At 45.6% G+C, this 26,978-nt stretch overlaps 1 protein-coding gene and 1 long non-coding RNA gene across 2 annotated transcripts in view; both read right to left on the reverse strand.

Annotated features, from left to right (window-relative positions):
* Nucleotides 1–4,871: 4,871 nt before the first annotated feature.
* On the reverse strand, nucleotides 4,872–14,468 carry LOC140713126 (uncharacterized). Its single transcript, XR_012094964.1, has 3 exons — nucleotides 14,018–14,468; nucleotides 11,854–12,073; nucleotides 4,872–6,848 (listed from the first exon to the last, which is right to left on the reverse strand). It is a non-coding gene; the product is annotated as an uncharacterized lncRNA (long non-coding RNA).
* Nucleotides 14,469–16,002: 1,534 nt separating this feature from the next.
* The window catches only part of KCNJ1 (potassium inwardly rectifying channel subfamily J member 1), a 74,861-nt gene continuing 63,885 nt past the window's right edge, over nucleotides 16,003–26,978 (reverse strand). Inside the window, exon 3 of the mRNA XM_008021473.3 lies at nucleotides 16,003–19,602. Within this exon, the coding sequence (XP_008019664.1) occupies nucleotides 18,463–19,602 (1,140 nt within the window). The 3' untranslated portion in view covers nucleotides 16,003–18,462. The remainder of the gene's footprint in view (nucleotides 19,603–26,978) is intronic.

Genomic DNA, 26,978 nt, shown 5'->3' on the forward strand with positions numbered 1-26,978 from the left:
TTTTCTTGACAGCGTTACTTTCCTTTGCTCTTTCTTTGTCTCTTTTAGGAACATCAAATCATCCAGTGATTTTCTGCATAACTCAAAGTTTTGTCATTCAGAAAAAAAGTCATAATAGAACAGATAACCATTAGGAAACCAATTTGGGTCAGACATCCATTCGAGAAGTTTAAAATGTGGAGAATGCAAACTCTACCCATAGGGACTTAGTCTGTAGGGAAGAAATATGAACTTGCCACTAATTTCTGAATAGCAAAATTAATTCAATTATAGCTAGATCTGCCTTCATAAGGATATTTCTGATGCTTCTCAGCCTGTTCCTTTTATACTGAATATTTACAAACTTCAGTGATCATCAGAATCCAAGACACAAAACTCAGATGAATCTGATTTATCAAGTGGCTTCAACCCAGCAACCAAATCATAGGGTTGCCGTTTGTGCTCAAAGCCAACACTCCAAGGTTTTGGGTAAATGAGAATGAAGAGGGAGAAGAAGAGAAAAGAAGCTATTTCCTGCCAGGTGCAGTGACTCACGCCTGGAATCCCAGCACTTTGGTAGGCTGAGGCGGGTGGATCACCTAAGGTCAGGAGTTCAAGACCAGCCTGGCCAACATGGTGAAACCCCGTCTCTGCTAAAAATACAAAAATCAGCTGAGCGTGATGGTGTACGCCTGTAATCCCAGCTATTCAGGAGGCAAAGGCAGGAGGATTGCTTGAACCTGGGGGGTGGAGGTTGTAGTGATCCGAGATGGTACCATTGCATGCCAGCCTGGGGGACAAAACGAGACTTGGACTCAAAATAAAATAAAAAATAAAGGTGTTTCCATCCCCACAAAGAGCTATGTCACCAAAGATACAGGCATCCCCTACGATGTCCTGCTCATTTAGGAAACCCATATCCCTAGAAGATCAAAGCCCTTTACCTCTGGGGAAGTTTGATTAATTCTGGGAGCGATATTATGGGCATTTGTGGAGTTTCCAGAAAACTCAAAAGAGCCATAAATATCATATTTACATACAACATTCACCTAGGTTAAATTTCTTTGCAAGAAGTATCTAATTCTCAAGAGATCAGCTATTCAGCTTGTTGGGAGCTAATTACAAATGGTCCCTTAGCTTTGCTCAGTCAACTGGCCAAAGGCAACGGAGAAGAAACTGGAGTTAAGACAACTGCAGTCGGTCCCTGGAGGGAGCCTATTCCACTGCCAGCATTCTGGCTAATCAGACCAGATGAACAAGTATTCTTTATGCATGAGGGCCTGCTGGTTTTCCTGGGCGAGAATATGACAGAAAGTCGGGGGGCTGATGCTGGGTTTCCAGGAAATCAGCTTAATGATATTAATGAAAAAATAAAGTTTAATGAGAGACATAGCATCTCTAGGTGAAAACCGTCTCTCACTAAATCCTCAACCATTCTGATCTCTGAGAAAACGGGAAGATTGGCCTAACCATGGAATTTCCTGGTCTTGGTAGATTTACAACTGAAGCTTCAGCAGATGACCCGAGTCATAACTGCTGGATGCACAGCAAATTCAATTATCCCAAATTCCAAAACACCACCCCTCTTCCTGCCCCTCACCCCTTCCTTATCATAATCTTTCCCGGGCCATCAACCCCCAATGGGTTGTCTGAGCCCAGTTTAAATCCTCTGCAAGCTCTGAGCTAAGAATTGATGCTGAAGACATCTCATCAGAGGAAGGAAGCCACATTCTTCATGGAAAGCAATGACATAATTTCAGACCCAGCCTGGCCTAACCAGCACAAAGAGTAAGTAAATCAGTCCTATCCCCTTTTTCCAGTCATCTCCAAGGACAAAGAAAACAGCATTAGGATACACAAAGTAATTTTTCTAACAGCATGGAGGCCCTTACTGTTAACGAAGGGAAACTTTTGAAACAGTTTTATCTGCTGAAGTTTTAATCACCATCACGCACACCACATACCTGTCATTGGTCTCCCCACTCTCAACCTGGCCATATATAGTCAGAGAAAATCCCTTCATTATTTAGAGAGGCTTCATAGAAGATGGCTTCTTTGAATTGACAGGCATTCATGCAGGCTTCCTGGAATACTGGGAATTTACTGTCGAACAGCCATGGCAGTGAGGGAGACAGGAACCTCAGGAGAACAGGAACTCTCGGAGGGACAGCCTCCTGGCGCTGGAACAAAAAAGCTACCAGTGTCCAAAATGGTGGGTGTTCCTGCATTCCCATGACTGAGATTCCTTCTCACAGCTTGCCACTGGTCGTTGGTCTCACTACCATCTTGCCTCAATCTCTCCGTATTTCCCAGTTAATATGTTTGGGCAGGAAGATCTGGTTTGCCTAGATGATAACTGTCAGTGAGGCACCCTGACGGGCCAGCCTAAGGCCACCCCTATGGCCAAAGTCAGGACAGCACTGAGTGTGAGACCACCCAGGACAGCATCTCCCCAGAGGGGCCTCCCTGTCCAGGACTTACTAGTATCCATGCTTCACCCAGAAATCTTATATTATGTTATGGAAAGTCAGCAAATGTCATCTGAGAGAAGGACACTACATCGCCCCTGGACCTAGGCTGAAATGTGGCCTTTAGGAACGAACACTGAGGGCTATCAATTTTCATTTAACCCTTGGAACAGCCCAATGAGGCGGGCGTTGCCCGTCCCTGTTCATAGTTGAGGGTTCTGAGGTTCTGAAACGACACTAGCAGGTGAACTTGGACCCTGGCCTGCCAGTTCCACCCTGAGCTGTTTGGCACTAGCAGCACCCTCTGACTCTTGGCCTTTTCTGCCCGCTCCACAGGAGACAGCACCCCGCCGCAGAGCTGCCTCCACCGCAGAGCTGAAGCACAAAGCCCTTCACAGTTTTCAAGGCCTTTCTTTCCTGTAACATACGTCACTGTCCATCGTACCCACTGGCTTAATGTCCGTCTCTCCCCACTGTAAGGAGGCTCCGCCAGGGCACCGCTCCGGTTTTCTTCCCTGGTGATCCCAGCACCTAGAAGGACGCCCGCCCGCTGCCTGTGCTCAGATGCGTTCTCAAATGAGCAGCTTGCCTGTGACAAGGACACGTTCGGTCCCCACTTTACCAGTAAGGGATACGGCCGCTCAGCAACTCTGGGACTCGAGGGCTGAGGCCGTCTGGGGGCTCATCCCGCAATGGAGTCCGCCTTTGACAACGTAGAAGCTCTCTGGGAGGGAAAAGGAAGCGGTTTTGGAGTTTCTGGAAGTCTACCTCCGCAGCAACATTTGGCCAACCAGGGAAAGGTTTTCGATTTGTTTTATTTTGAGAAAGGTTCCTGGAAGACCCCCCAACCCCACCCAGGGCAGAGACGTCCACCTGGCAGCGCCTGGGCCCAGCTCCGGCCTGACCACCCAGGTTCACCTCCCCCTGCCCGCCCCCCCATCCCCACCCCCCGCCAGGCCCCTCCTCCAGACGTCTGTGAATTCAGCCCATTTAAAATTCTCTTTGAAAAGATCTCTGTTTGGGTGAGTTCCGTGGGCTCTGCCGAGAGAGCGGCAGATTATCTGAAAATAGGTGTTACTGATTACAACCAAGTGGTCTTTGTGGAAAGGGGTCCACTTGAACCAAAATAAATATTTGCCATTACAAAGAACAAGCCGGTCCCTGTTGCGGGCGGGGGCGTCCTCGGGCCTCTCTGGCTCCCTCAGCCCGGGCGCAGCGCGAGCGCGGATTGTGTTTCGCCTGCGAGGACAGGGACGCGCGCGGGCGGGGCGCAGGGGCCCGGTGGCTCGGACGCCAGAGGCTCGCGGCCCAGGGCCGGCTGCAGGCTTGAAGCCTGCTCGGGGCTTGGGATTGTATTTTCTTTGGCTTTCTGGCGCGCTCCTTATTATTTATTTCTTTTCCCTCTGTTTTATTTTTATTTTCAAGTTGCCGGCCAGGCTGGATGCCGTCCATTCACCCCGCTGCCTTGGAGCGCTGCGCGCAGACAGCCGGAGCCGGCTCGGGCTCAGCCCCGGGGGTGGGGGGCAGCCCAGGGCGCGGGGGGCGGGGTACGCGGGTAGCAGCTCAAGGGTGAGGGGCAGCCAGAGTGCGGGGGGCGGGGTAGTCCGGGAGCAGCTCCGAGTGGGGGGCAGCCTTGGGCATAGGGAGGTGGGGGGGATTCAGGGGGCAGCTCCGGGTGGGGGTGGCCGAGGGCGCTGGGGACCGGGGGACGCAGGGGACAGCTCATGGTGTGGGTGGTCGAGAGAGCAGAGAGCAGCTCCGGGGTTGGGGGCAGCCTTGGGCGAGGGGAGGTGGGGGGACGCAGGGGGCAGCTCGGGTGGGCCAACGCCGAGGGTGGGGAAGGGCTGGGGAGAACAGGGGCACCGCAGGGTTGGAGGGAGGACGCCAGGCTGTGCGCCTGCCTGGCTGGGGCGACAGGAATCCAGCTTGACAGTGGTTCCCTCCGCGGTCCAGGGATCTCGTGACCCTGCAGTAACCATTTGGTTTTCCGGAAAAGATGATGGTAATTCGGTGTAAGACCTGGGGGTAGGAGGCAGCTGAAACTTGGACCCCCGCCCCCGCGCTGGAGTCCCCCTTCTTCCATTCTTTTCGCAAACGCTCTCCCTGCTTTCTGCCCAGGGGGAGCACACACCTTCCCGGGCGGCACTCCCGGGCGGCATCCCACTGGCGCCGGAGCCTCTGAGAGGTCTCCACCTGCCCCTGGAGATCCCACCCTCACCTCTCTGGAGCCCCTGGTGGATGGCAGGGTGGTGGGGGGATCTATGGAGAGAGAGGGATCCCCTTCTCTGTTAGTGTGGAGACCAGAGGCTTTGGGGAGCCACCCTGCCCCCGCCCCCCACCAGAGTGGATTGTACAGGGCCCAGTGTGGAGGGCTAGAGGCTGAGAAGGAGGGAGCAGGAAGGCCTAATTCGGGTGGCTCTAGAAGGCAGACGGGAAAAGCTGGGGTCAGAAAGAAGGGAGAGGGGAAACAGAAGGAATGTGGAGTAAACCATTCCTGCCAAGTGCAGATCACCGGAGAGCTGAGCAGCTGGGCTGATGGAGCCCGAGAGGGATGGAGAAAGAACTACAGCTACAAGGGACCTTGTGTCATACACAGGACCCGGCTTCCCCTGCTGGGCTGCACATCACAAACTCCTTCCTAACCCCAGCTTCCTTTTACATGGCTGAAGGCGGCATTCCTGGTGTTTTTGGCTTTCTGGCGCACTGCTTATTATTTATTTCTTTTCCCTCTGTTTTATTAAGTCTATCTCTGCCTCCGTCTCTCTTTGGCAACTATTTCCCTCCTCCCCAAATCCTGGCAAGATCTACCATCAGCCCAATGTGCATGGGCAGCATGCCCCAGGCCAGCCTCTTAGAGCCAGGAGAAGGGACCCCAGGGCATGGAAGGACACCGGTAGACTCTCCGTGGAGACTTCAACTTCCCCCTGGGAAGTCACTTCCGGTAGGAAAACGTGGCTGCCTTACCCCTGTGTCCTCCAAGCCACAGCTAGTGAGGAATAGTCACCCACCTCCCATCCCAGCGTGAGGTCCGCCTAAGCCGGGGAAGTGGGAAGCCTCCTGTCAAGGTGGAAACTTGTCAGCAGCCCAGCAGGCAGAGCAGGGCCCAGGGTTGTGAGGAAGAGATGGCTCTGCAGAAGACGATTGCTCTTGGCAGCTCAGTTCTGGCAGTTCCTGCACTAACCTACGAACACATTGGGTGGCAACCAAAAGCAGATATTTTTAGAGCTAAAAATGACCTTTAGGGGCATGTAATCCACCGGTTTCACCCCTTGTTGTAAACCCAGAGTCCAGCTAGATGTGCGGGCTTACACCTAGAATCCCAATGCTTTGAGAGGCTGAGGCAGGAGGCTCACTTGTGGCCAGGTTTTCAAGGCTGCAATGCGTTATGATCATGCCACGCTGCATGTCAGCCTGGGCTATGGAGCAAGATGCCCACTCAAAGAAGAACCAAAAAAACAGAAAACAAAACAAAATACAGAGACTGATGTCCCGGTCTTTGGAAACCCCTAAGGCACCAGAAAATCCTGACTCCAGAGATCTGCAGACGGGCCCAGTGATTCTGTTTTCATAACACGTGCTCTCAGGTGACTGTATCCACTGCTAGGCCCAGCGGATATCCTCTGCTAGGCCCAAAAGATACCCTCAGTGGTGAGCTGGTAAATGTTAGCAGCTGGCCACTGAAGGGGGCAAACGTGGGTGATACAGTTTGTCTGTGTCCCCACCCAAATCTCATCTTGAATTGTAGTTCCCTTAATCCCCACATATCGTGGGAGGGACCTGGTAGGAGGTAATCGAATCATGAGGACAGTTACCCTCATGCTGTTCTCATGATAATGAGTGAGTTCTCACGAGATCTGATGGTTTTACAAGGAGCTTTCCCCCCTGGCTTGGCACTTCTCCTTGCTGCTGCCATGTGAAGAAGAACACGTTTGCTTCCCCTTCTGCCATGATTGTAAGTTTCCTGAGGCCTCCCCAGCCGTGCTGAACTGTCAGTCAACTAAACCTCTTTCCTTTATAAATTACTCAGTCTTGGGTATGTCTTTATTAGCAGCATGAGAACAGACTAATACAGTAGGCCCTGAGTGATCACATTTGCCAATTCCCAGGACATAAGCTTTCCACCACCACTGATGTCAGGCTGCCAGCATAACACTGGTCCAGAGCTAGGAAAAGATGCACCCATCAGCTCTTTACAGGAATGCTCACACCCCCTAGGGGCCACAAAACTGAAGTGACAGCTCCTTGGGGACAGAGCCAGGAGAGGATTCTGGATCCAGGGGCCTGCCCCACCACACTGCCCTGCTTCCTAGTTAGTCACTGCCCTCTTACTTACCAGAAATCATGACCAAGTAGTTCAGGGATGGCCCTGGTGAAAGGCGGGGCCAGAATGAAATCAGGAAGCTGAACAAGAAACAAAAGCACAGTTGGTCTTTCCTTCCTCTTCACTTTGCAACAGAGGCCTCAGGAGTGTGGGTGACAGGGAAGGAGAGAGCCTGACTGCCCACACTTGTGTTCTCTGAGGAGAAAATGGAAAAGGCAAGAGAATGATTCTAGAAAGTGGACGTAGAGCATTGACAAAACTGAGAGGACACAGAGACAGCAATCTTGCCAGCTGGCCTGGGCCGATTCCACCTAGGGCCTTGGAGGTGCGGTGGCAGTGCTGTAATGGGCATAGAGAGATGGGTATGGAGAGCAGGGTCAACTTGAGGGAAATGGGACAAAGAGAAGGCTGTGCTTTACTTTTTTGTGTTTCATTCAGAGCCTACCATAAGAAAACACCAGAAATTGAGTTCACCTGAAAACTAGTTAAAAAACAAAAACTAAGATCCTGCAGAGCCTGGATGTTCAGACGTGGCTGCTATTTGGAAACCTCCCCTCGCACGGAGTCAGGTGGCTCATTGTTCAGGCTGCCATCTGTTCTTCCTCACCCGCAGCTCCAGTTCGTGGAGTTGTAGGATGATAGGGTTCATTTTAGAGATGAGAGAACCAGAGACCCAGAAAGGTAACATCTACTGCCCAGATTGCACTACCATTTATTCAAATTCAAATTTACCAGATCTAATCCAGGCCCAGAATTTAATCTAGCTCCTTAGATGCTACAATGCCCTCTCAATTACCTTTTGTTAAAAATTATGATAAAAGAAATGTATTGTCATGATAGAAAATCTGTACCAATCAGAATATTAGAACTATTAGAAGTATTAGAAACCCCGGGTCTAGTGGAAGTGACTCACAGCATGATCTGGTCAGCTTCGGGTGGGAGGATACTGGTCAAACTGGTCATCTGAGTTGTGGGTTTCTCATTTGTCCTAGCAGAGGATATCTGTCGGGCCTGGCAGTGGATACAGTCACCTGAGAGCACATGTTATGGAAACAGAATCCCTGGGCCCCTCTGCAGACCTCTGGAGTCAGGATTTTCTGGTGCCCTAAGGGTTTCCAAAGACCTGGACATCGATCTCTGTTATTTGATGACCAGTATGCTCCCACCCAAAGCTGATGGAATCATGCTGTGAGTCACTTCCACTAGACCCAGGGTTCTCAGGAGTCAGCATTCTCAGAGTCACCAGGAGAGCTTAGGGAAATTCCCATGACAATCCCAATGCCCAGATTGTCCCCCTGTAGCCATTAAGGCAGACTCAAAGGTTGAGGGGTGGCAAGCAGCAGTAGTTTCTGAGGTTCTTGGATGATGCCAATGTGTGTCCAAGATTGAAGGCCACTGGCCTAGAATATTCTCCACCCAAGTCTGCATGACTGGCTTCTTCTTCCTGTGGCTTGGCCCTCCGTGTCTGCTCCTCAGGGAGGCCTCCCCTCCCCGCTTGGTTTGAGGAAGCACCCTCCCTGTGAGTTGTTCTCCATGTTATCACACTTTCATATTTTCTTGTATCACTATTTGAATTTTTTTTTCTTTTGAGATAGGGTCTGGCTTTGTCACCCAGGCTGGAGTGCAGTGGTGTGATCACAGCTTACTGCAGCCTCCACCTCCTAGATTCAGGTGATTCTCCCACCCCAGCCTCTTGAGTAGCTGGGACTGCAAGTGTGCACCACCAGGCCTGGCTAATTTTTGTACTGTTTGTAGAGATGGGTTTTCACCATGTTGCCCAGGCTGGTCTTGAACTTTTGGGCTCAAGTGATCCACCCACCTCAGTCTCTCAAGTAGCTGGGACTATAGGTGTGTGCTACCATGCCAGACTATTTTTTCCATTTTTCTGTAGAGATGGGGTCTGCTATGTTGCCAGGCTGGTCTCAAACTCCTGGGCTCAAGTGATCCTTCTACCTGGGCCTCCCAAAGTGCTTGGATTACAGGTGTGAGCCACCACACCCAGCTTGTTTGAAATTATTTTAAATGGATGCATGCATCTGCTTATTTTCTGTCTCCCTCCTCTAGGAAGTCAGTCCATGAAGGTGGGCCCTGGACTGTCTTCTTCATTTTTCTATCCCAGGGGCCTCAGCAGGCCCCAGTGCCATAAGCTCTCAAAATACATTTGATGAATAAATGATTGAGTGAGTGAATAAATGTAAGAATGCATTTATGTTTACTTCTGAGTCTTTTTGGGTACACATATATACACATATATATGCAACAAAATACGACATTTTAAAAAACATTTCACACTTAAAACCTTTTTAGCTAAAAAAAGTTTGTAACTTCTGGTACACACTTCTTTCACCTAATGTTTTGAGGACATTGTCTAAAATCATTCCTTATTTTTAAGATATGGTTTATGAAGGGTTGTGCTCTCATATCCTGGACTTTGGACACATTTCCTCTTCCTGGACTCCCCTCCACCCATCATTTGACTAACTCTTCCTTTTGCTTCAGATTTCACTTCCAGGTCTTTTTCTCAGAGAAGCTCTCTCTCCTCAGTGCCTCACACTAGGTGAGGATGCCTTGTGCCAATTCTCCCCTCTGGCATTGGTGTGCCCTGTCAGCTGCCTCAAGCATGTGAGCTCCATGGAGCTCCTAGTGTATTTTCTTTTCTAAATGTGTCTGTAGGACATTGCTCAGTACCCAAATATTTGTTAAAAATAGCAGGCTGGGCATGGTGACTCAAGCCTGTAATCCCAGCACTTTGGGAGACCAAGGCGGATGGATCATGAGGTCAGGAGTTTGAGACCAGCCTGACCAAATGGTGAAACCCTGTCTCTACTAAAAATACAAAAAATTAACCGGGAGTGTTGGTGCATAATCCCAACTAGTCAGGAGGCTGAGGCAGGAGAATTGCTTGAACCCAGGAGGTGGAGGTTGCAGTGAGCTGAGATCGTGCCACTGCACTCCAGCCTGGGTGACAAGAGTGAAACCCCGTCTCAAAAAATATATATATATATATCTTGGCATTTCACACTGCATTAACTCATTTCCCTGTTGTGGTACACTTAGGCTTTTCATCCCCACACATAATCCTACAACAAACATGCCTTTATGTAAATTCATCTATTAGGTGTCTGTGGTAAAATAATCCCTTAACAAGGAATATAACTTTGTGGTTAATTCTGTGTCATGTGCTCTACTAATTGATCTTCTCAACAGCCACGTGGGGTTATCATCAGCTTACGAATGAGAAACCCACAACTCAGAGAGGGTAAGTGAGTTACCAAATTCATATGAAAGCAACGGAAAAAGAATCTGGACTCAGGCCTCCAGGAGAGAGGAGTTGGCCTGTTCTTGGGGAAGCCTGTGAATTTTGACCCAGCCTGACCTGTGCTTTCAAAAGTGCCTGTTCTGCTCTCTACAGTTTTTACTGGGATTAAATGAGTAGATACTTATGAAGCACTTAAAATAATGTCTGCTCATAATAAACTCCGTATAAATGTTGAGTATATAGGTATGTAGCAGCTCTGCCCTGACCAGCCCTGTATGAACCATGAGCACGCATCTTAACCTCTCTGGGCCTCAGACTTCTCATCTGTAAAATGGGAGTCATGGTATTATTTCAGCTTTATTGTCAGGAAAATGTAAAGCACATGGGCTCTCACAGACTCTAACACACGGTAACAACTTCCTCTTGGAGCCAGTCTAATCTCTCTAGAATGATAAACTTCTATATTTAAATCACAATTTAAATTTTTTGATGCCTTTCACAGTCATTTTATCACCCCAGCAATGATTAGAAGGCCCAATGTTTTATATATCTCTGTTAAATATTCTAAGCATTATTAAGAGCTTTCTGGGTATAGCCAAGCCCTCTCAACCATCAGAGGCAGACAACTTTTCAACCAGGTCAGTTTCACCTTTGCGAATTGGAAGTGTATGGCGCCACCTCCTGGCCAAAGCACACCTCGCTAACAAAGTGCAGGTTAGTTCAGGATTGCCCATTTTAGTAGGATCCCCTCCTCGACCCCTACCCTCCCCTCTCTTCACTCCCAGCCAGGGGGATGTCTGAAGTACAGGATGGGTCAGCAATCGACTCTTTCTGAAGCTCATTAAGACACATTATTCCTCTTGAACAAGACCCCCTGCAGAAACTTAGGGGCCCTAAGTTTCTCCACTTGTGAAATAACAGGGTAGAGTCAGGCTTTGCCTTGGTCCCTCTCACAGCTAAGCTTCTAGGATTCTGTGAGTTCACCTCGGAGGCAGGCACAGGGAGGAAGGTGAGCTACTGTGTCTCAGGTTAAAATCAAGCCTGGAAATGGAAAGCAAGGCCAGGAATCTAGGCTGGGAAATGATGCCCAGGACAGAGGGAATGAGGGCACAGCATGGCACTCCCGCTCATCAGCCAGACCCACCCTGCCTTGGCCTTGCCCATCATCACCAGAATCATCGTCATCACTCAAACTACTGTTTATTGGGAGCCTATATCAGACACAGTGCTAGGTTCTTTACATAGTATTTTGTTAAATATTATTGCATACTATTATCTGTACACTATCCCTTTAAGGTAGGTATTATTGTTGTTCACAACTGGAAAAAAAGGCTCAGAAAGGCTAAGAACTTGTTCAAGCCAAACACAGCCAATAAGTGGGAAATCTGGGATTTGACCCAAATCCGTCTGTCTTCAAAGCCCCTGAACTTTGCACCTTATTTCTTGCCTTCATCCCTCCTCCTTCCTTGCCTCCTTTTTTCTTTCACGCTTCATCAGGCTGTGTTTTTCAGAGGCCACCACAGGTTCAGGTTGCATCTGGCCATTGATGTGGGGAACTGAGATAACCATAGGGATAATTATGGTCTCTACTTGCCATTTTTAGTTCAACTAAAAACAACTTTGCTGGTGGCTTCAGCAGCCCACTCATCAGTGATTGCTGACTTTCACTTTGTCGGTGTAGAGGAAGGTGGCTCCGTGTTCTCCCTTCCAGTGAGGGCTTCCCAGTTTCCTCAGATGCTAAGTGCAACTGTAGATACACGTGGCCTCTGTGTTCCCAAAAGATACACAATGCAAGGGTGCGGTGCTTTCTCCATTCCCAGACTCACCTGCCTTTCTGGTCCTGGCTACCACCTTCTAGGTGCATTTTCCTTCAGGAACGGTGACCCCCAGGCACGAAGTTTGTGGGTGGCTCCAGGAAAGGGGAGAGGCGCAGGCAAGAACGATGGGCTAACTAGCAGGCAGGCACCCTGGGTTCTGACTCCTGCTTCCCCACTTCACAGCATGACCCGGGCAAGTCATGTGGTCTCTGAAACTCAGTTTCCCCTCCTGAAAAATGGAAATGACAACACTTTCTCTGCCTCCCTCAAAAGTTTGTTTCAGCCTCTAATGCTCTAATCTGTCCCACATGCCAGCATAAGAGATATAGTCCTGACATACTTGTTTAATCATCCCATGCCCCCTCAACGACTGGTGGTTTGACTGATCAAGCCAAGACTCAAACTGAAGTCTGCCTGGCACCAAACATCTGCCTCTTTGGACCGTTCCTTTCACGTGGCCATGTAAAACTGCACAGCACTTCCTGGAGCCCCCAGGCACATTCACGCTCCTGTGGCTCTGTTCATCTGGAACATGTGCCCACCTGGTCACTCATCTCTCTACCCTTCACCTTTCCCTCTGTCAAATCGTAGCCACACTTCGAACCCAGATCAGCTGCCTTCTCCTCCTAGAAGCCTTCCCCTGCCTCCTTCAGCACTTTTTTCATACTTAGTTTGTAGCCTTTATTCATTTCATTAATTTAATTAATTTCAATTTTAATATACTTGCGCACAAAATTTTCCACACAATGGTGAGCTCCATGACCCTAACCCCAAAGGGTCAGAGGATGCTAATCAAAAGGGAGTTATCCAGAATGCTCCGGGAATTGAATCTCCCCTCGCCAGCCGAGCCCCCACCCCATGTACTAGAGTAGCATGTCTTTCTTAAGGATACTACTTCTGACTTTCTACCCAGCCAAAATTCCATGGAGGTTTGATCCTCAAAGAGCTGTTGGCCCTGGCCAGACTGTCTCCCATTGGGAGCCCTGGTCGAAAGCCCAGCTTATTCCCCAGCAGGGCAGGCAGAATCAGCCCTACAGGCACTCTGCAAAGAGAGGGAGGTTTTCAGGAAGGCAAAACAGACAAGGCCACCATCACTCAGGTTCAAAACTACACAGCAGGAGCCTCTGGAGCAAGATCCCAGCAACTACTGCAAGAGCACCCACGAAGGAGAGGCAGGGTGTCCCACAGATGTTGGTATTATCAGCATTTATCCCTCCATAGTGATCTGCAGAACATTCTGTTAGGTGAAGAAAACCCTGCAGAACGGTGTTTCTAGAGTGTTACCTTTTGTGTAAGAGTAGGGGCTGCATGTAAGTACTAACATGCCACATATGCATTGCTTACATCTTTCACAAAGAAACTGCCACAGGATACAAAATAATCAAGATGGTTACCCTTTATAGAAAGGGAAGAAATAGAGTGGAGGGCACAAGAATGGAAGCATGTTTTCTAAACCCTGTTCTGTGGCTTTGAAATTATATAAATTCCTTGCATAATTCATAAAAGAAATGGTTAAATCAAAAAAGGAAAACAGTAAACAGACTCTAACGATTGGAAAAAAATGGAAACAAATGAACCTGTGTCCAGTCGGTACCTGATCACACGGAGAAAAGAACTACTTCAAGTGACTAACACTGTATGTTGTTTGTACATTGCTATATAAAGAGAATCTATAGGATAGATGATTTCAAAATGTCTAATCCCAAATACTTTTAAGACTGTAATCAATAGTCTTATTGTTAGCAGTGGAGTCAATATTGTTTTTGTTGAAACTATTATAAGGACATGGCATAAGACAAAAAAAGACTGTCCCCCACATTAGCAGTTTTCCAATTTAACTCTCGTCCCCTGGACTGGTTGGAACTCCTGGATCTTTTCTGCAGTAGGCAGGACCCTTCCTTCCTCTTTTTTGCATCCCAGTGCCTGGCTCACAGTAAACCCAAAATGAGCATCTCTTGAATTGAAGGCAAACCTAAAGCTCCAGGATTCTACTAAAATCCCCCCAACTCATAGCCTATCCTAGCTGGGATGGACCCCTGCAGGCACTGTTCTTGTCCCCCAGGCCTCCACTGGTCTCCATCAGGCCCTGCCCTGGGGTCTGCTTTCTTTGGCCTTGAAGCATCAGGTGCCGGGTCTGCTCTGGGGGACCCGTGTCCTCCCCTTCATTCCTTACCTTCAAACCCATTGCTCCCATCCCGTGTTGCCGTGTCCATAGCCATTTACTTTCGACAGATGGATTTTAACGTCTATTATTTCACTGAATCTTCCCCTTAACTCTATTACAAAACTCCATTTTACAAATAAAGAAACTGGAGCTTAACGAAGTTAAGTCATTTGTCCAGGCCCCTTGACAAATGATTAGGCGATGACATAGGCCAGTCAAAAGTTCATTGGACAGATGTGGGTTTGAATCCACTACCAGCCTTGAGCAAATCATTCATTTGTTTATTTTATTCATTATAACCATGTATGGGTGTGTGAGGAACTAGCAGAGGCTGGTGCTAGGAATATAGAGGTGAGTAGAGAACACAGGCGCTGTTCTCCAGGGAGAACTGCGGCGCCACTTCCCACATCAAAATGGAAATAATATCTGCCTCTACATCAAAGACTGAAATATAAATGTATCTCTGTGTATGTGTATACATACACATATGCACACACATAGTTTTTAATTATATATATAATTAGTATACATATTCAATGTTTGTATATATTTAGAGAGAGCAGTATATATATTAGTATTCGGAAGATACTTTGCACCGACTGGCTAATCAAATCTTCAGGACACCCCGATACTTCCGTATACTGGCCTGGTGGATGACCTAGAGTTCGTGGGAAAAGACTGCCTTTTCCTAGAACCTGCAATCCAGAGATGTTCGTACAGCACTGGCCAGGGCTCTGTCCTGTGCTGAGCAATGAGTGGTTTCTCCCAACTATAAGATGCATCCCAAGAGCATGCACCAGTCATCTGTGGGTTTCAGGGAAATGTGTGATGGCCCTGGGGAATCCCCTCAGAGGGTGATCCCTCCTAGGATGTCGACGAGGGATTTTCAGCTCATGGGCTTTCAAGGCGGACTGCCCGGGTTTGCGTGCCAGCCCTGCCGTTTTCCAGTGAGTGACTCTGGACACGTTCCTTACCTTAGCTGCCTCAAGTGAAATAAAGTTATAATCATAGTCTTGACCTCTTAGGATTGCTGGGAAAATTAAATGAGGGAAGGTATATAAAATGCTGTAAACAGAACCTCAGACATGGTAACAACCTAGAAAATAACTCCTAGTAAATAACTTTCTTCTGCCACTGCACAAGCCTTGGGGTTTCCCACTTGACGGAAGGATACCGATGTCTTCTAGAACACCCAAGCAGTCAAGGGCGCACTGGGTAGAGATGCACCCCAGCTCCTGGCCCCTGCAGCCGGTGGTGCAAATCTCCCTCCCCAAGGGGCTCAGCTCCAAGGAGTCCAGCTGGGTGCATCTGGCTGGGGAGATTAAATTATTTTTGAATTCCTAACTGAATGTTCTTTTAATGGAAACTTAATGACAGGCATTGAAATAGATTTCCTCCATAACCCCTCCTCCCACCCCCCCACCCCCCATGGCTCTGCCTTGCGCAGTTCCCGATAACCTTTATTCCCTGGCCCTGGACTTTTATCTCCCCAATGACAAACAGCCCTTGCCGGACAGAAAGAGGAAATTCCAGTCATTGTTCTCAAACTTCTGGCTTCCAAAATAAAATGCTCTATCTCCCCTGTCAAGCTTTGATTGACACACACTTCCTGTAATGGCAGGCAACAACGGCCCAGGGGCGGGGCCGGATTCATTTGCATTCTTTCCATCAGAAGCTGTCCTAACGTTTGTTCTAGACAGGGAAAGATCCCTGTGCTATTCACAGAAGCATCCTGTTGAGGACCCATATTCCGTTTCATGAAAAATCCCCAAGGAAGACACTTCCTCAACTGTCTCTGCAATCCGCCCTGGGAGTTCTTCTGGAAGGTCCAGTTGCACACTCTCTTAGCGATGGACACAGAAGGAGAGTCGCCGATCAGCCCATGTCTTAGATTTGGCAACACAGAAAAGATCTTTCCTTTCTGACTTTTCTCTCTTAAGGAATAAATAATTTTTAAACATTTAGTGCTTTCCATTAAGGACAACCTCCGAAATCTTAACTCTTAAATATTGGAGCTTAAGCCAACCTAAGTCCAGGAAGATTCAACCAGGATCAAATGCTCTTAGTCAAAATCCCCATAGCAACAGAGATGAACTGGGCAATTCAAAGGGAATCAGTCTCAAGGAAAATTCTGAATATAATAATGCATCATGGGATGCAGTTTTTCGTGAAGGGAATTAGAACTATTGACTTGCTTTTAAAATCAGCAAATAGAAAAACCTGGCATCTGTAGCGAATAGCAGTACTGATGTGGTCAGATCCCACTGGGAAAAATGTTACTGCATTGTAATAAAAAGGCTGCCTTTAGCAGTGGTGTTAACCCACAAGCAGTTTGGCCTTCTGAAGCTATTTTTCATTTCTCTTTACTACTTGAGCACCCATGCCCTTGTTAACCCCTTTCTTGAAATGCACAGGAGTTTTATGAGCTTTTGGGTTCCAGCCACTCCTTAGACCTATCAAAAGTTACCTGTTCCAGGCCTCATTTCCTAGGGGCTTAATTGGATGTACCTATGTTAATGGTTGCTAGAGGGTCAATGGGAATTTCCATTAAAAAAGAGACTCCAGGTGCAGAGTGTCTTGATCCTAGCAAAGGGATATTTAGAAGCAGACGGGCTTCCACCGAATAACCCAGAAGTAAATACCAATCAGAAAGATGTCAGTTGTTCAGCTCCCTAAATAATCAAAGGGAATGGATTGCTTATGACCATCTCACTTCCAGCCATCCACACGCACGCTGCCAGCCAGCAGGAGAATACACCAGGAGGAATGCATGCTGCTGGGAACAAGTGTCAACACAGTTTCCCTCCAGGTTATGAAGGGGCTACATCACGACAGTGGGCCAGCAGAGAATTCCAGCTCCCTCAAGCTTGTGATACCTGATTTCTTTTTCCTGTCAGCACATCAAATTGTGATGCCAAAGCACTCACAGGCACAGAGTGAGAGTCCCACATGGGCCAGCTATGGCCACTGTTATGGCCACTGACAAGGTGTGCAACCCTAAACCCATCAGACTTCCCACTGTTCTTAGTCAGAAGGACCGGAGTGGTGCATGGATCTGTATAAACACAACCCAGGCATGCAAAAACATAAGCCATCCCTCCCAACAACTGTGGGCAGCTGCCGTTTTATGTGCCAAGACTCACACTGGAGAGGCGTGATGGAGCTGTACCGGAAGGGGTGTGTCTGTGGCCAGGGTCATTTCCTCCTGAGGACTCCAGACAACAAATGTGTCCTATCTGCTTCCTCTCCACTCCTCCCACCCCTTCCAGGAGAGGGTCCTATCTGCAAGAGGATTTTCACCTGGGACCTGATTCAGCTAATGCATAGTAATAATAATAATCAAAGTGCATGCACAGTTTCAGAAATTTACTATATTAATCAACACACTGAAAACATTTTGATTCCTAAGCAGCTTTGAGTACCAGCTTTTTTCCAGGACACATTCAAAATGATGCAGCTGGGGATCTGAAAAAGACTTTCACAGTAGAACCTTCCCCTCAAGGTCGATCTTTCCATAAGCTAATCCCTTTTAGGAAGATGGGCTCCCAGAGAAAGAAAGACATAGTAACATTCTGACTGTGGGGCTCCATCTCATTCCTCTCTCTTTCCCACTTCTTCTTTAGAAATAGCATTCCAGTACAAACTCTAGGTGGAGAAACACATGAAACTGTTTCTTCTCAGGTGCATTAATGATACGTTCCCTTCTCTACTGACTTTGCACCTTCCAACTCCTCATTGCTGTCTTGGAAGAACAGGAAATGCTCTTTATAAACAGTTTTATAGCCATTTAAGCCATCCAATACAGATTGAAAGAAATATCATCACCACTTTTAACTAAAGTGTTCTTACAGGAAGGTATTATCAAGATTCTAGTGTGTAGATTTAGCCTCTGTCTAAATGTACCACATGAGAAGCTTAGAGCCTCAAATTGTTCCTTGTGTAAGCATTTTCTTATTGTCGTTGATTGGTTGGTTCATCTCCCCAAATTAGGAGACAATTTTTCTTTGAGTAAAAGTCCACATTAAAATAAAAGTGGAGTCTTTCTTATCAGTAGAATCAAAATGAGATTATTATTGTTCCCTGATCCTTTCTGAAGTTCATAACTTGTTTAAGGAAACTTTAAAAAATATTTGGCCTGTCCATGAAACTTTTGATAATTTTGTCTGCTCCCATCAACCTTATATGAGCTCAAATAATCATATTTAAGATTCCAAGTGAGCACCTATGGCTCCCATATGCCAGTTTCATATAAATGCATTGCACGTTCTAATACAGTAGCCTTGTGGAGACGCATGTCTTGTGGGATCACAATTGCGAGGCTCAGGGGTCATTTGCTGGTAGACTTTGAAAGCTCTCATCCTACTTTTGTACCCCTAAATTGTTGACTGCTTCATAATGCTTCTAGCCACTAGGAACTTTAGAGACTTTGTTTTACTCCTATTGAAAAGCCACTGTTACATTTTGGTGTCATCTGTTTCATTGACTTCTGACAAGATGAAGTTGGGGTTGTCATAGCCTCTCTTCATCCTGGCTCTAGCATCTTTCTCATTATAAAGGCACATGGCACAATGAGGGGTCTCCACTTCCACTGTCTTGCTAAAGTTATGGAAATCCACTCGGTATTTCCCTTCTTTTGTCTTGGAGACTATGGGAGCAAAACGGTAGCCCCAAAGTACCTCCTCTGGGACATAGGATGTCCGGACTTGGCAGGTAGCACTGGTGGACTCCACTGTGCCATCTAAAAACACCACTAATTCAAAGTCCTGCTGGATAAGGGTCTCCGCTGCCATGTGGAAGAAGGGGCTGTTGTGATCAATGACATGGTAAATTGTCAATGGGGAAATGAAGAATAAATTTTCATTCCCAGCATCAACTACAAAGTTGATATTGATCTGGTCCAAAATAATGGTCTCTCCTTCAGGAGTAACTGTGGTCTTCAGAAGCTTTCCATAAATGTGACTGCCAATAAGAAGGCTCTTCCTGAGATTAGCCACTCGGATTAGGAGACAAAGCTTCCCTCCCCGTTTACTGATCACTGCATTCTTGCTGAACGTAATGGTCTTGGCACGTTTTTTGGGCCTGGAGATCTTGGCTAAGATGGCCCCACACATGAAAGAATTGACTATAACTCCAAGTATAGACTGAAAGATAAGTAGAAAAATGGCAGTGGCACACTGTTCTGTCACACACCTGAATCCATATCCAATGGTCACTTGAGTCTCCAGAGAAAAGAGAAAAGCTGAGGTCAAGCCATTAATGTTCTCCACACAGGGAGTGTGATTGGCAGAAGGATGGAACTCCGGGAGGTCTTTGTGAATGTACGCTACTGCGTACCACAGGAGACCAAAGAAAAACCAACTCCCCAAGAAGGCTGTGATGAAAATGGTCATTTTGTATCTCCATTTGAGGTCAAGTACTGTTGTCCAGATGTCCACAAAGAATATAAACCTTGACTGTGCCTCCACATTGCCAAATTCTATGTTGCACCTTCCATCTTTGGAGACTAGCCTTGCTCTTTGCCCAGAATGCCCAAAAAAGCGAGTGACGACCCATTTCCGAAGACGTTTGAACATACTTTCTGTCAATACCCTGATCTGAAAACACATCAAAGAAAAACAAAAAAGGATTATGTTTGTAGCAATAGTGAACTAGGTGACTCACATAAAAGACCTAACTACGAAAAGATCATTCAAAATTATCTGGGTTACTAATCATTTGGCAAGCTGACAAGTTTATTCTGGATACCGCAATGCTATTTCTGATAGAAACTTTCCACTGGAAGACCATGTTACTCAAATATAAAGAGTCAAAATAATTACAGAGAGCTAGAAATGGAGACAGACTAAGAGATTATATATTCAAGTGTTTCCTGACCTCAACTGATCTCACACAACCTTAAATATGTTTGTAATAACCAATTGTGACTTGCATTTTTTTACTGAATATTACTTAAATCACCTTCTCATAAATTTAGCCTTATGTTAAGCAATAATTTCTGAGAAATCACAAACTTGAAGCATTATATATATTTTTGAGATATAGAAAAATAAATAACTGATCCATAAAACACTCATCAATATACTTCCTAAATCATCTATGTCCTTCTATTGATACTCATATATCAAGAAAAATCCTAATTCAATTCTGTTCTCTTTTATCCAGTGAGAAAACTGAGATTCAGAAAATTTAAATGACTTGTCCAAATTCATGCACCTAGCCAGTGGCAGGATGACGACTAGAATATAGGGCTCCCTGCCTCCAGTCTAGGGGAGTTTCTACCACTCCATGTCTCAGTTATCAAATGTTATATTCTAAAGTTACACTTCCCTAAAATATTTTTAGACAAGTATGGGTCATATTTCTTTTTGTTAAATGCTCAACACTATTTAGAACAGAGCTCAGATCCAACCAGATGGTCTCACAGGACTTCTCCATAAATCTACAAGTCTGTTCCTACTCTCTCCCCATGGTTTCCCAAGATTCCAAAAATGAATAGTATGAGAGCCACCATCAACACACTTCCTTCCCTACTCCAAAGCTGGAGGACTGGGGAGCATTGATTTAAATAATACTCCATTAAGACAGACCATACTTTATTCATTCCTATATCCCAGTTGCTAGCACAATGAGTGCCTACTGTTTATTCAGTAAACATAAATGAAATAATTGAGTGAATGAATTACATTTTTCAAATTCCTATCTGCTCAATTGATTTTTTATAGATGACATTACTGTGACTTCCATTTTACAGCAAAATAGTGAAGGGACTGTGCCATAAACAGCTAACGATGGTGAAACCCAAAGTCATAAACACTAGATTACCTCCTCCCCTACGCCCAAGAATATCAAGGTGTGCCCACCCTGGTCTGCAATGTCTTCAGGGTATTTTTCATTAAATGCAAATATGTTTTTAAAATAGATTTCAAAATCCCCCTTGAAAAATGTGTTTATTCGTAAGAACTAGGAAGCGAAACCAACTGAGTGATACATTTTAAATAATAGTGATATCCCACAGTGTCTTGTTCAAGGCCTTAACCCAGCTGAAAACACAAGAAGCCAACACCAAGTCGAAGCGGTGACAAGAAAACCACAGCTGTGGTGATTGGAAATGTTGAGAACAGGTCTTAAAGACATAAAGAAAAAAAAAAAATGCTGCCAAGAGAATAAACAACAATGCACATAGTCAGAGGGCCCTCCTCTCCTCTCACACTGCCCTCATTGACCTCAAATCCCCAACGAGGATTAGGGGATGGTGCATGTGAGGTACAGAGGAGGAAATGGTCTCCTCCTTTCCTCGTACACGCATCCTTTACCCTGGTCTACACCCATGTGGACTGACCTCTCTCCCGGGTGCATTCAGGGTCGCACTGTTTATCCAGCTCTCCAGAGAGGGACTCTCAGCTCAAATAGTAAATTCTAAAACCAACAGTTATCAACTGAATCCACATTCTCTTTGTCATACATTGTAATTCCAGAGATGGCTCCTAACACACCAACTTCTGAGTTTTTTTCCCCACCACGCTGCTTCTCTAAATTCACTTTACTTTTAAAGGTAAACAAGATTTCTGTAGAGTGAAGAAGTATCCCAATTTATCACTTGAATAACGTTGGGTTTCCATGACTGCATTAATAATGAAACATTATCTGCCTGGCTTTACAGAGAGGTGATTTCCCCAGCCTCCACTTACCAATGTCTCAAACACATTCCACCTGGAAGCATTCATGGCTGGAAAAAGCAAGGAAGTGGTGCTGGGAGCTGGTCTTTCTATGCAGACTGATTTCTTTCAGACTCAGCCTAATTTATTGTAGGCAACAGTCAGTGGACTGACGCTAATTTGTGTTAACTTGAAAACACTTAATTTGATAGTGGAATCGTGTGATTTAAACCAAGGCAATTGGTTGTTCTCAGACCAAGCCCCAAGTTGAATATGTATTTTTTCTTTCCAACATCACATGGCTTGAATACCAACATGCCAAGACATGACAAGCCATCAGCTAAGGTCCCTGGGGGGCAGGAGTGGATTGGGTTCCAGCATTGCCTTCCTCTCCTTGGCCACGCTCTATTGCTCACTTGTTTCTCCTAAAAGTTGTGCCTAATAACTACTGGCCGGAAATAGTTACTTATCATCAATCTCCCAGCCTATTCTCTGAAACCCACTGAAATACTGAGTTTTCCAAGGGTTCACAAAGATGCAGGTGAACATACAGACATAGATAAGTACATATTTACAAGACAACAGTAAGATCACACCAGGAAGAAACAAAATACCACGTTAATCTCTCTATACAACAGTTATGTAAGAAACAGACTTAAAAGAAGTCTTTATTGTTGGAAGTCTTTATTATTCTGGAAAACCTGGCATTTACTGAAGGTGTTTTTTACATGCACTGGGTTAGCCAATGCTATTGATTTATTTGTTCAGAGTGAGAGGGATTATTCTTAGAGAATGCAATGATACAGGATAAATTCATCCACTAACCAAAGCTGTCATTCACATGGCAGACCCATTATTGCACAGATCCTACGTTTTTTAGACAATGGCATTTAATCTAACCACAGACAGAGCCAATATGTACTTTATGAACTCTTAGGTGATTAGAGATTGTCCCTGGTGTCTGCGTTATATAATATGCTCAGTTTTTAGGTTCCTTTCTATTGAAATCAGTAAATCTTAATAGCAAGCAAAGGGCCGCGCGTTAGCTAATATTTACCAAAGTATTCTCAGTGGCTTGGCAAAGCAAGTGGATTACATTACTGCCACTTTTTCTTTAGTGCCTCAGCATTCTTGTTCTGTAAATAATACATTCTCAGAAAATAGACATTTTGTGCACTTCCCAAACATTGATTGTATGCTTATTCTGTAGGATTTCAAAGACAAATAGAACTCTTCCTGTTCTCAAGGAGTTCATAGTCTAATGGGGAAGTGAACTAAGGAAATCAATTAACAACCTAGCATGGTTGGTATAATGCCAAAAAGAATAACTTTTTTAAAAGATCCCCATCAGCTGGGGATCCACCCTTCCTTTGCAAACTTACTTCAACTGACAGAAAACTCATTGCATTTATGTATACATTAATTTATTTATCAATCATTATTCACTGATGATGTGTTGATACCCGGTATTGACTGTGTGTGCTGACCATTGTACTAGACATCCTAGACATCAGTCCTTGTTATCATGCAGCTCCCATTTCAGCAGAGAGGGTGGTGCAAATGAGTCAATCAACTGTGAAATGACCAGTGATAAATGCCAGGATATGAAACAGTGGGAGCCCTCTGAGGAGCACCTATTTTGATGAGCAGAACCGCAACCCTGAGGCCAAGCCCTGAAGATAAGTTAGAGTCACACACAGTAGAAACTCTATAAATATTTGCTGAATGATGATAAATAAATAAACCAATGAGCATATAAAATCAATGAGCTTGCTGTCACTTGTATCACTTAGTATCTGGTGGCTCCCACTCTAATGGAGATGTCTTGCGTGTACCGTACTAACTACATTACAGTATAATCTTCTATGGGACCCAGGCAGGGGCAACCGAGGAAAGAAAACATGGAGGAGCTGAAAGAAGTTTCAAGTAAGCAAATAGTGGAGCATGGAAAGCCTCAGTGAGACATTGGGCTGCAAAGGCAAGCTAGAGCCAATACACTCTGCACTTGGTGTACCATTTGACATGTTTTTTTCGTAGAACTAAAGGAGAAACTGTGATAAAGAACATTCTTCTAGTTGTGCTTCAGAGAAAACTCATTAAAATTCTAAATGAGTCTGAAGTCTCCATTTAACAGCCCTTCAAATTCTTGAAAATAAACATATTCTCTTCCTGAATTTCCTTTTCTCCATAAAAATATGTGCTTCATTTGTATGTAACATCTACTTTAGTCAGTATGTGCTCATCTTAAGGGAGGGACCAACAGTTTGTGGTCCTTACCGAATCTGATGAACCCAGGTGCAGAAGCTCTTCTTCCAGAGACACCCACTTGAGAACAATTCGTTATGAATTTGGGATTTCTTACAGCACTTAACACTCCAGCCTGCTCAGCAGTGAAACAGCCACTGTGTCAAAGAGGGGAAAGGGAAATAGGCATGGCTGTTACTGCTTCTGATTTAGAATTGGAAGTCTATTATTCCTCCACAGAAATGGAAAAACAAAAAGAAAAACAAAAACACTTACTGCAGTCTGCCTTTTAGTCAAACCTCTCATAGCTCATACACAGCCTTAGTTAACTTTAGGACATTTCTGAGAGTCAGGATTTCAGGTTAGAGGTAGGAAATATGAGCTATGTGGCCTGAGAGAAGAAGTCAGATGATTTTCTCCCATCCCTTTGTAACTGCAGTGGAGAAGAAATTCATTTCTATGAAAAAATGACTGCTTTACCAACAGTTGATTGAATCCAGAAACATTTCTTGAGGATTTTCCATAGCAATGATTGAATGGGATTATGGGGAAGAGCCTCTTCCTTCTTAATCAATATAAACACTCTATTTATCGAGCATCTGCTATATACCAGGTGCTGTGCTAGGAAACAATGCAAGGTAACAGCCCCTGCTCTCAAGTTGTTCACGAATAAGTAATTCAAGAATTGTAATGGGGCAGGTTTGCTGCCTTGAAAAGATTGAGGACAGGATGTTAAGGCGGCCCCAAAGAGGAGACCCAGAAGGGTGGGTGGGTGTTGGACTTGTATTCTTACTCAGCTTTGCTAAGGAGGGAAAACAAGTGCATCTAACTGCTGCTGCAGAGGACTTCCTGTTTTCTATGAAAATCATCCAAGCCATTGGAGGATCACCACCCTGCTGTATTTGCAAAGGTTCAAAGCCCCGAGAAGCAGTAAACCATCCAGCTCCACAGACGACACCTATCACATTCAGAACCTGTGGTGGACAGAGGGTGGCATTTCCTTTCTGTTCGGTAATGCCAGAGAAGTTATCTCTGATGTCTTTACCACTATCAGGCAGCTCACATGGGAACAGCATGGGCTCCTTTTAGATAGAACTTGGCAAGGCTGGTAGAAACCATCTTTCCTGGCCTCATGGGCATAGAAGAGGGCGTCTGAGCTTCAGGACTCCTCCAGGCTAGACTTGGGAATGCACTTCAGGAATATCCTACATTTCTGTGGGGTGAGCAGTGGGTCCCCACTGCTGTGAAGCCAGAGTGTGTCTGTATCCAGGGTGTGAGTGCAGCAAGGGTCTTCCCAGGTACCTCCCTCCTTCCAGAGAAGACAGCTTGGGGAGAAAGGGCTGGAGCATCACAAGGTCTGATGGTGTTGGTACTCTCAGGAGGCACACCGTGCTCTGTAGGCATCTCTGGGCCAGCCAGCCAGAGTATATCACTTTCTGAATAACTTGGCCTTTTGTGCATAAGGAATCTGGAGAAGATAGGAGATTCTGGCCAGGAATGTTCCCAGAAGAAGTAACAGCTACAGGCAGCATGGCAGAGTGGAATGGCCTCTAGCTTGGGTTAGCACGGACATGGATTTGAATCCTATCTCTGCCACCCAACAGTTAGGTGACCTGAGCAACAGTTAGGTGACCTTTGCTGAGCCTCAGTTTCCTCACCTATGAAATGGCTATAATAATATACTCTCAAACATTGTTGTATGATTTAAATGCAATAGCATAGGTAAAGTTCCTAGAAAATAGCAATTATGCAATAAATAGCTACAATTGTTATAACTTCTTCGCAAATTTTAAACTAGTGTGGCAGTTTAACCAGGGGTCACTAGTCCAGGCCAATCGGGATCTACCATGTGGAGCAAAATGGGCCATATTGGAGATTACAGCCAATAGAGGAAAAGGCTTCCATGAGAGTGACGAAAGTTCTGACAACATATCTTGTCTATCAGCTATGCTAGCTTCAGAGCCCATCCTTCCAGTGCAGAACACGAGATCTGGAAAATACAAACATGTTTTATAAAGGTTTTCTCTATAATCAGTGCAGAAGTCTTATCTTGGAGAAGTGGGAACAGGACAGAGGGAGAGAATTATCCGTGGCAAGGCTGAACAGAGCCATGGTACCGAGGCGTGATGCTGTTCTTCTCTCACCCTAGACATTAACTAGGATTTGACTGGTGGAAAAGCAGCCCTGACCTCTAGGAGCTGACCTTGAACTACCAGCAAGGTCTTGGCTCTCCTGGCACAGGAGGCTGGGTCTTGCTCTTGTCAAGCACAAGCAATCTCACAGATCGTCAGCCTCAGACCAGGCCACTCAAATCATGACGGATTGGGATAAAACAAGGTCACTCTGTAATAATGTCTGAACACCGTCAAAACACAAACGTTATCCAAGCCACAAAATGGCCAAATATCCCCCCATCCTGGCTATGATGAGTGTCTGCTGTTTCTTTCCCCAGAGCAGCTTTAGCCTCACGTCAGTCTTCTCATCTAGATAATAAGAATTATCAACATATTGAATCATAGAATCATCACTACTCCCTAACAGCACCTAATCCAGAGCAAAGCATTGCTTCCTTAAGCCTCTCCCCAACCACATCACTTGAAACATGCTCAGATCCTATGAAAGTCCTTTCCAAAGCCCTCTCAGTGAGATGCCCTGTGATTGCTTATGGTGTAGGTCTCCATAGCTGCAAAAAGTCCAACTTGCTCAAACACAGGGTACTTTCTGACTGGAGGGCACTGACACCACGACAGACCCTAAGAGCACAGGAAATAAGAAGTGTAACTACAACACAATAAAACCACTTTACAAGCCCATTGGCGAGAACCAGTTGCATTTCATGGCTTCCGCAAGTCTTACATGCCTATGTGCAATTGGTACGTATGTTTGTTTTTGTATGAAAAAGTGAAGAATCAGGATATTGCCACGTTCAATAGAAAAACCCATTAAAATGAATTAAAAAATTTCAAGTTCAGGTTTTAAGTTCTATCTAGCTAACTTGTTTCCCAAAGCCATTGGTTAACCTAAGATAACTATACTCTCACCACAAAAACCTATACCTCTTCTTGGCACCT

The sequence above is a fragment of the Chlorocebus sabaeus genome, chromosome 1 (genome assembly GCF_047675955.1).
Source record: "Chlorocebus sabaeus isolate Y175 chromosome 1, mChlSab1.0.hap1, whole genome shotgun sequence".
Classification (NCBI taxonomy): Eukaryota; Metazoa; Chordata; class Mammalia; order Primates; family Cercopithecidae; genus Chlorocebus; species Chlorocebus sabaeus.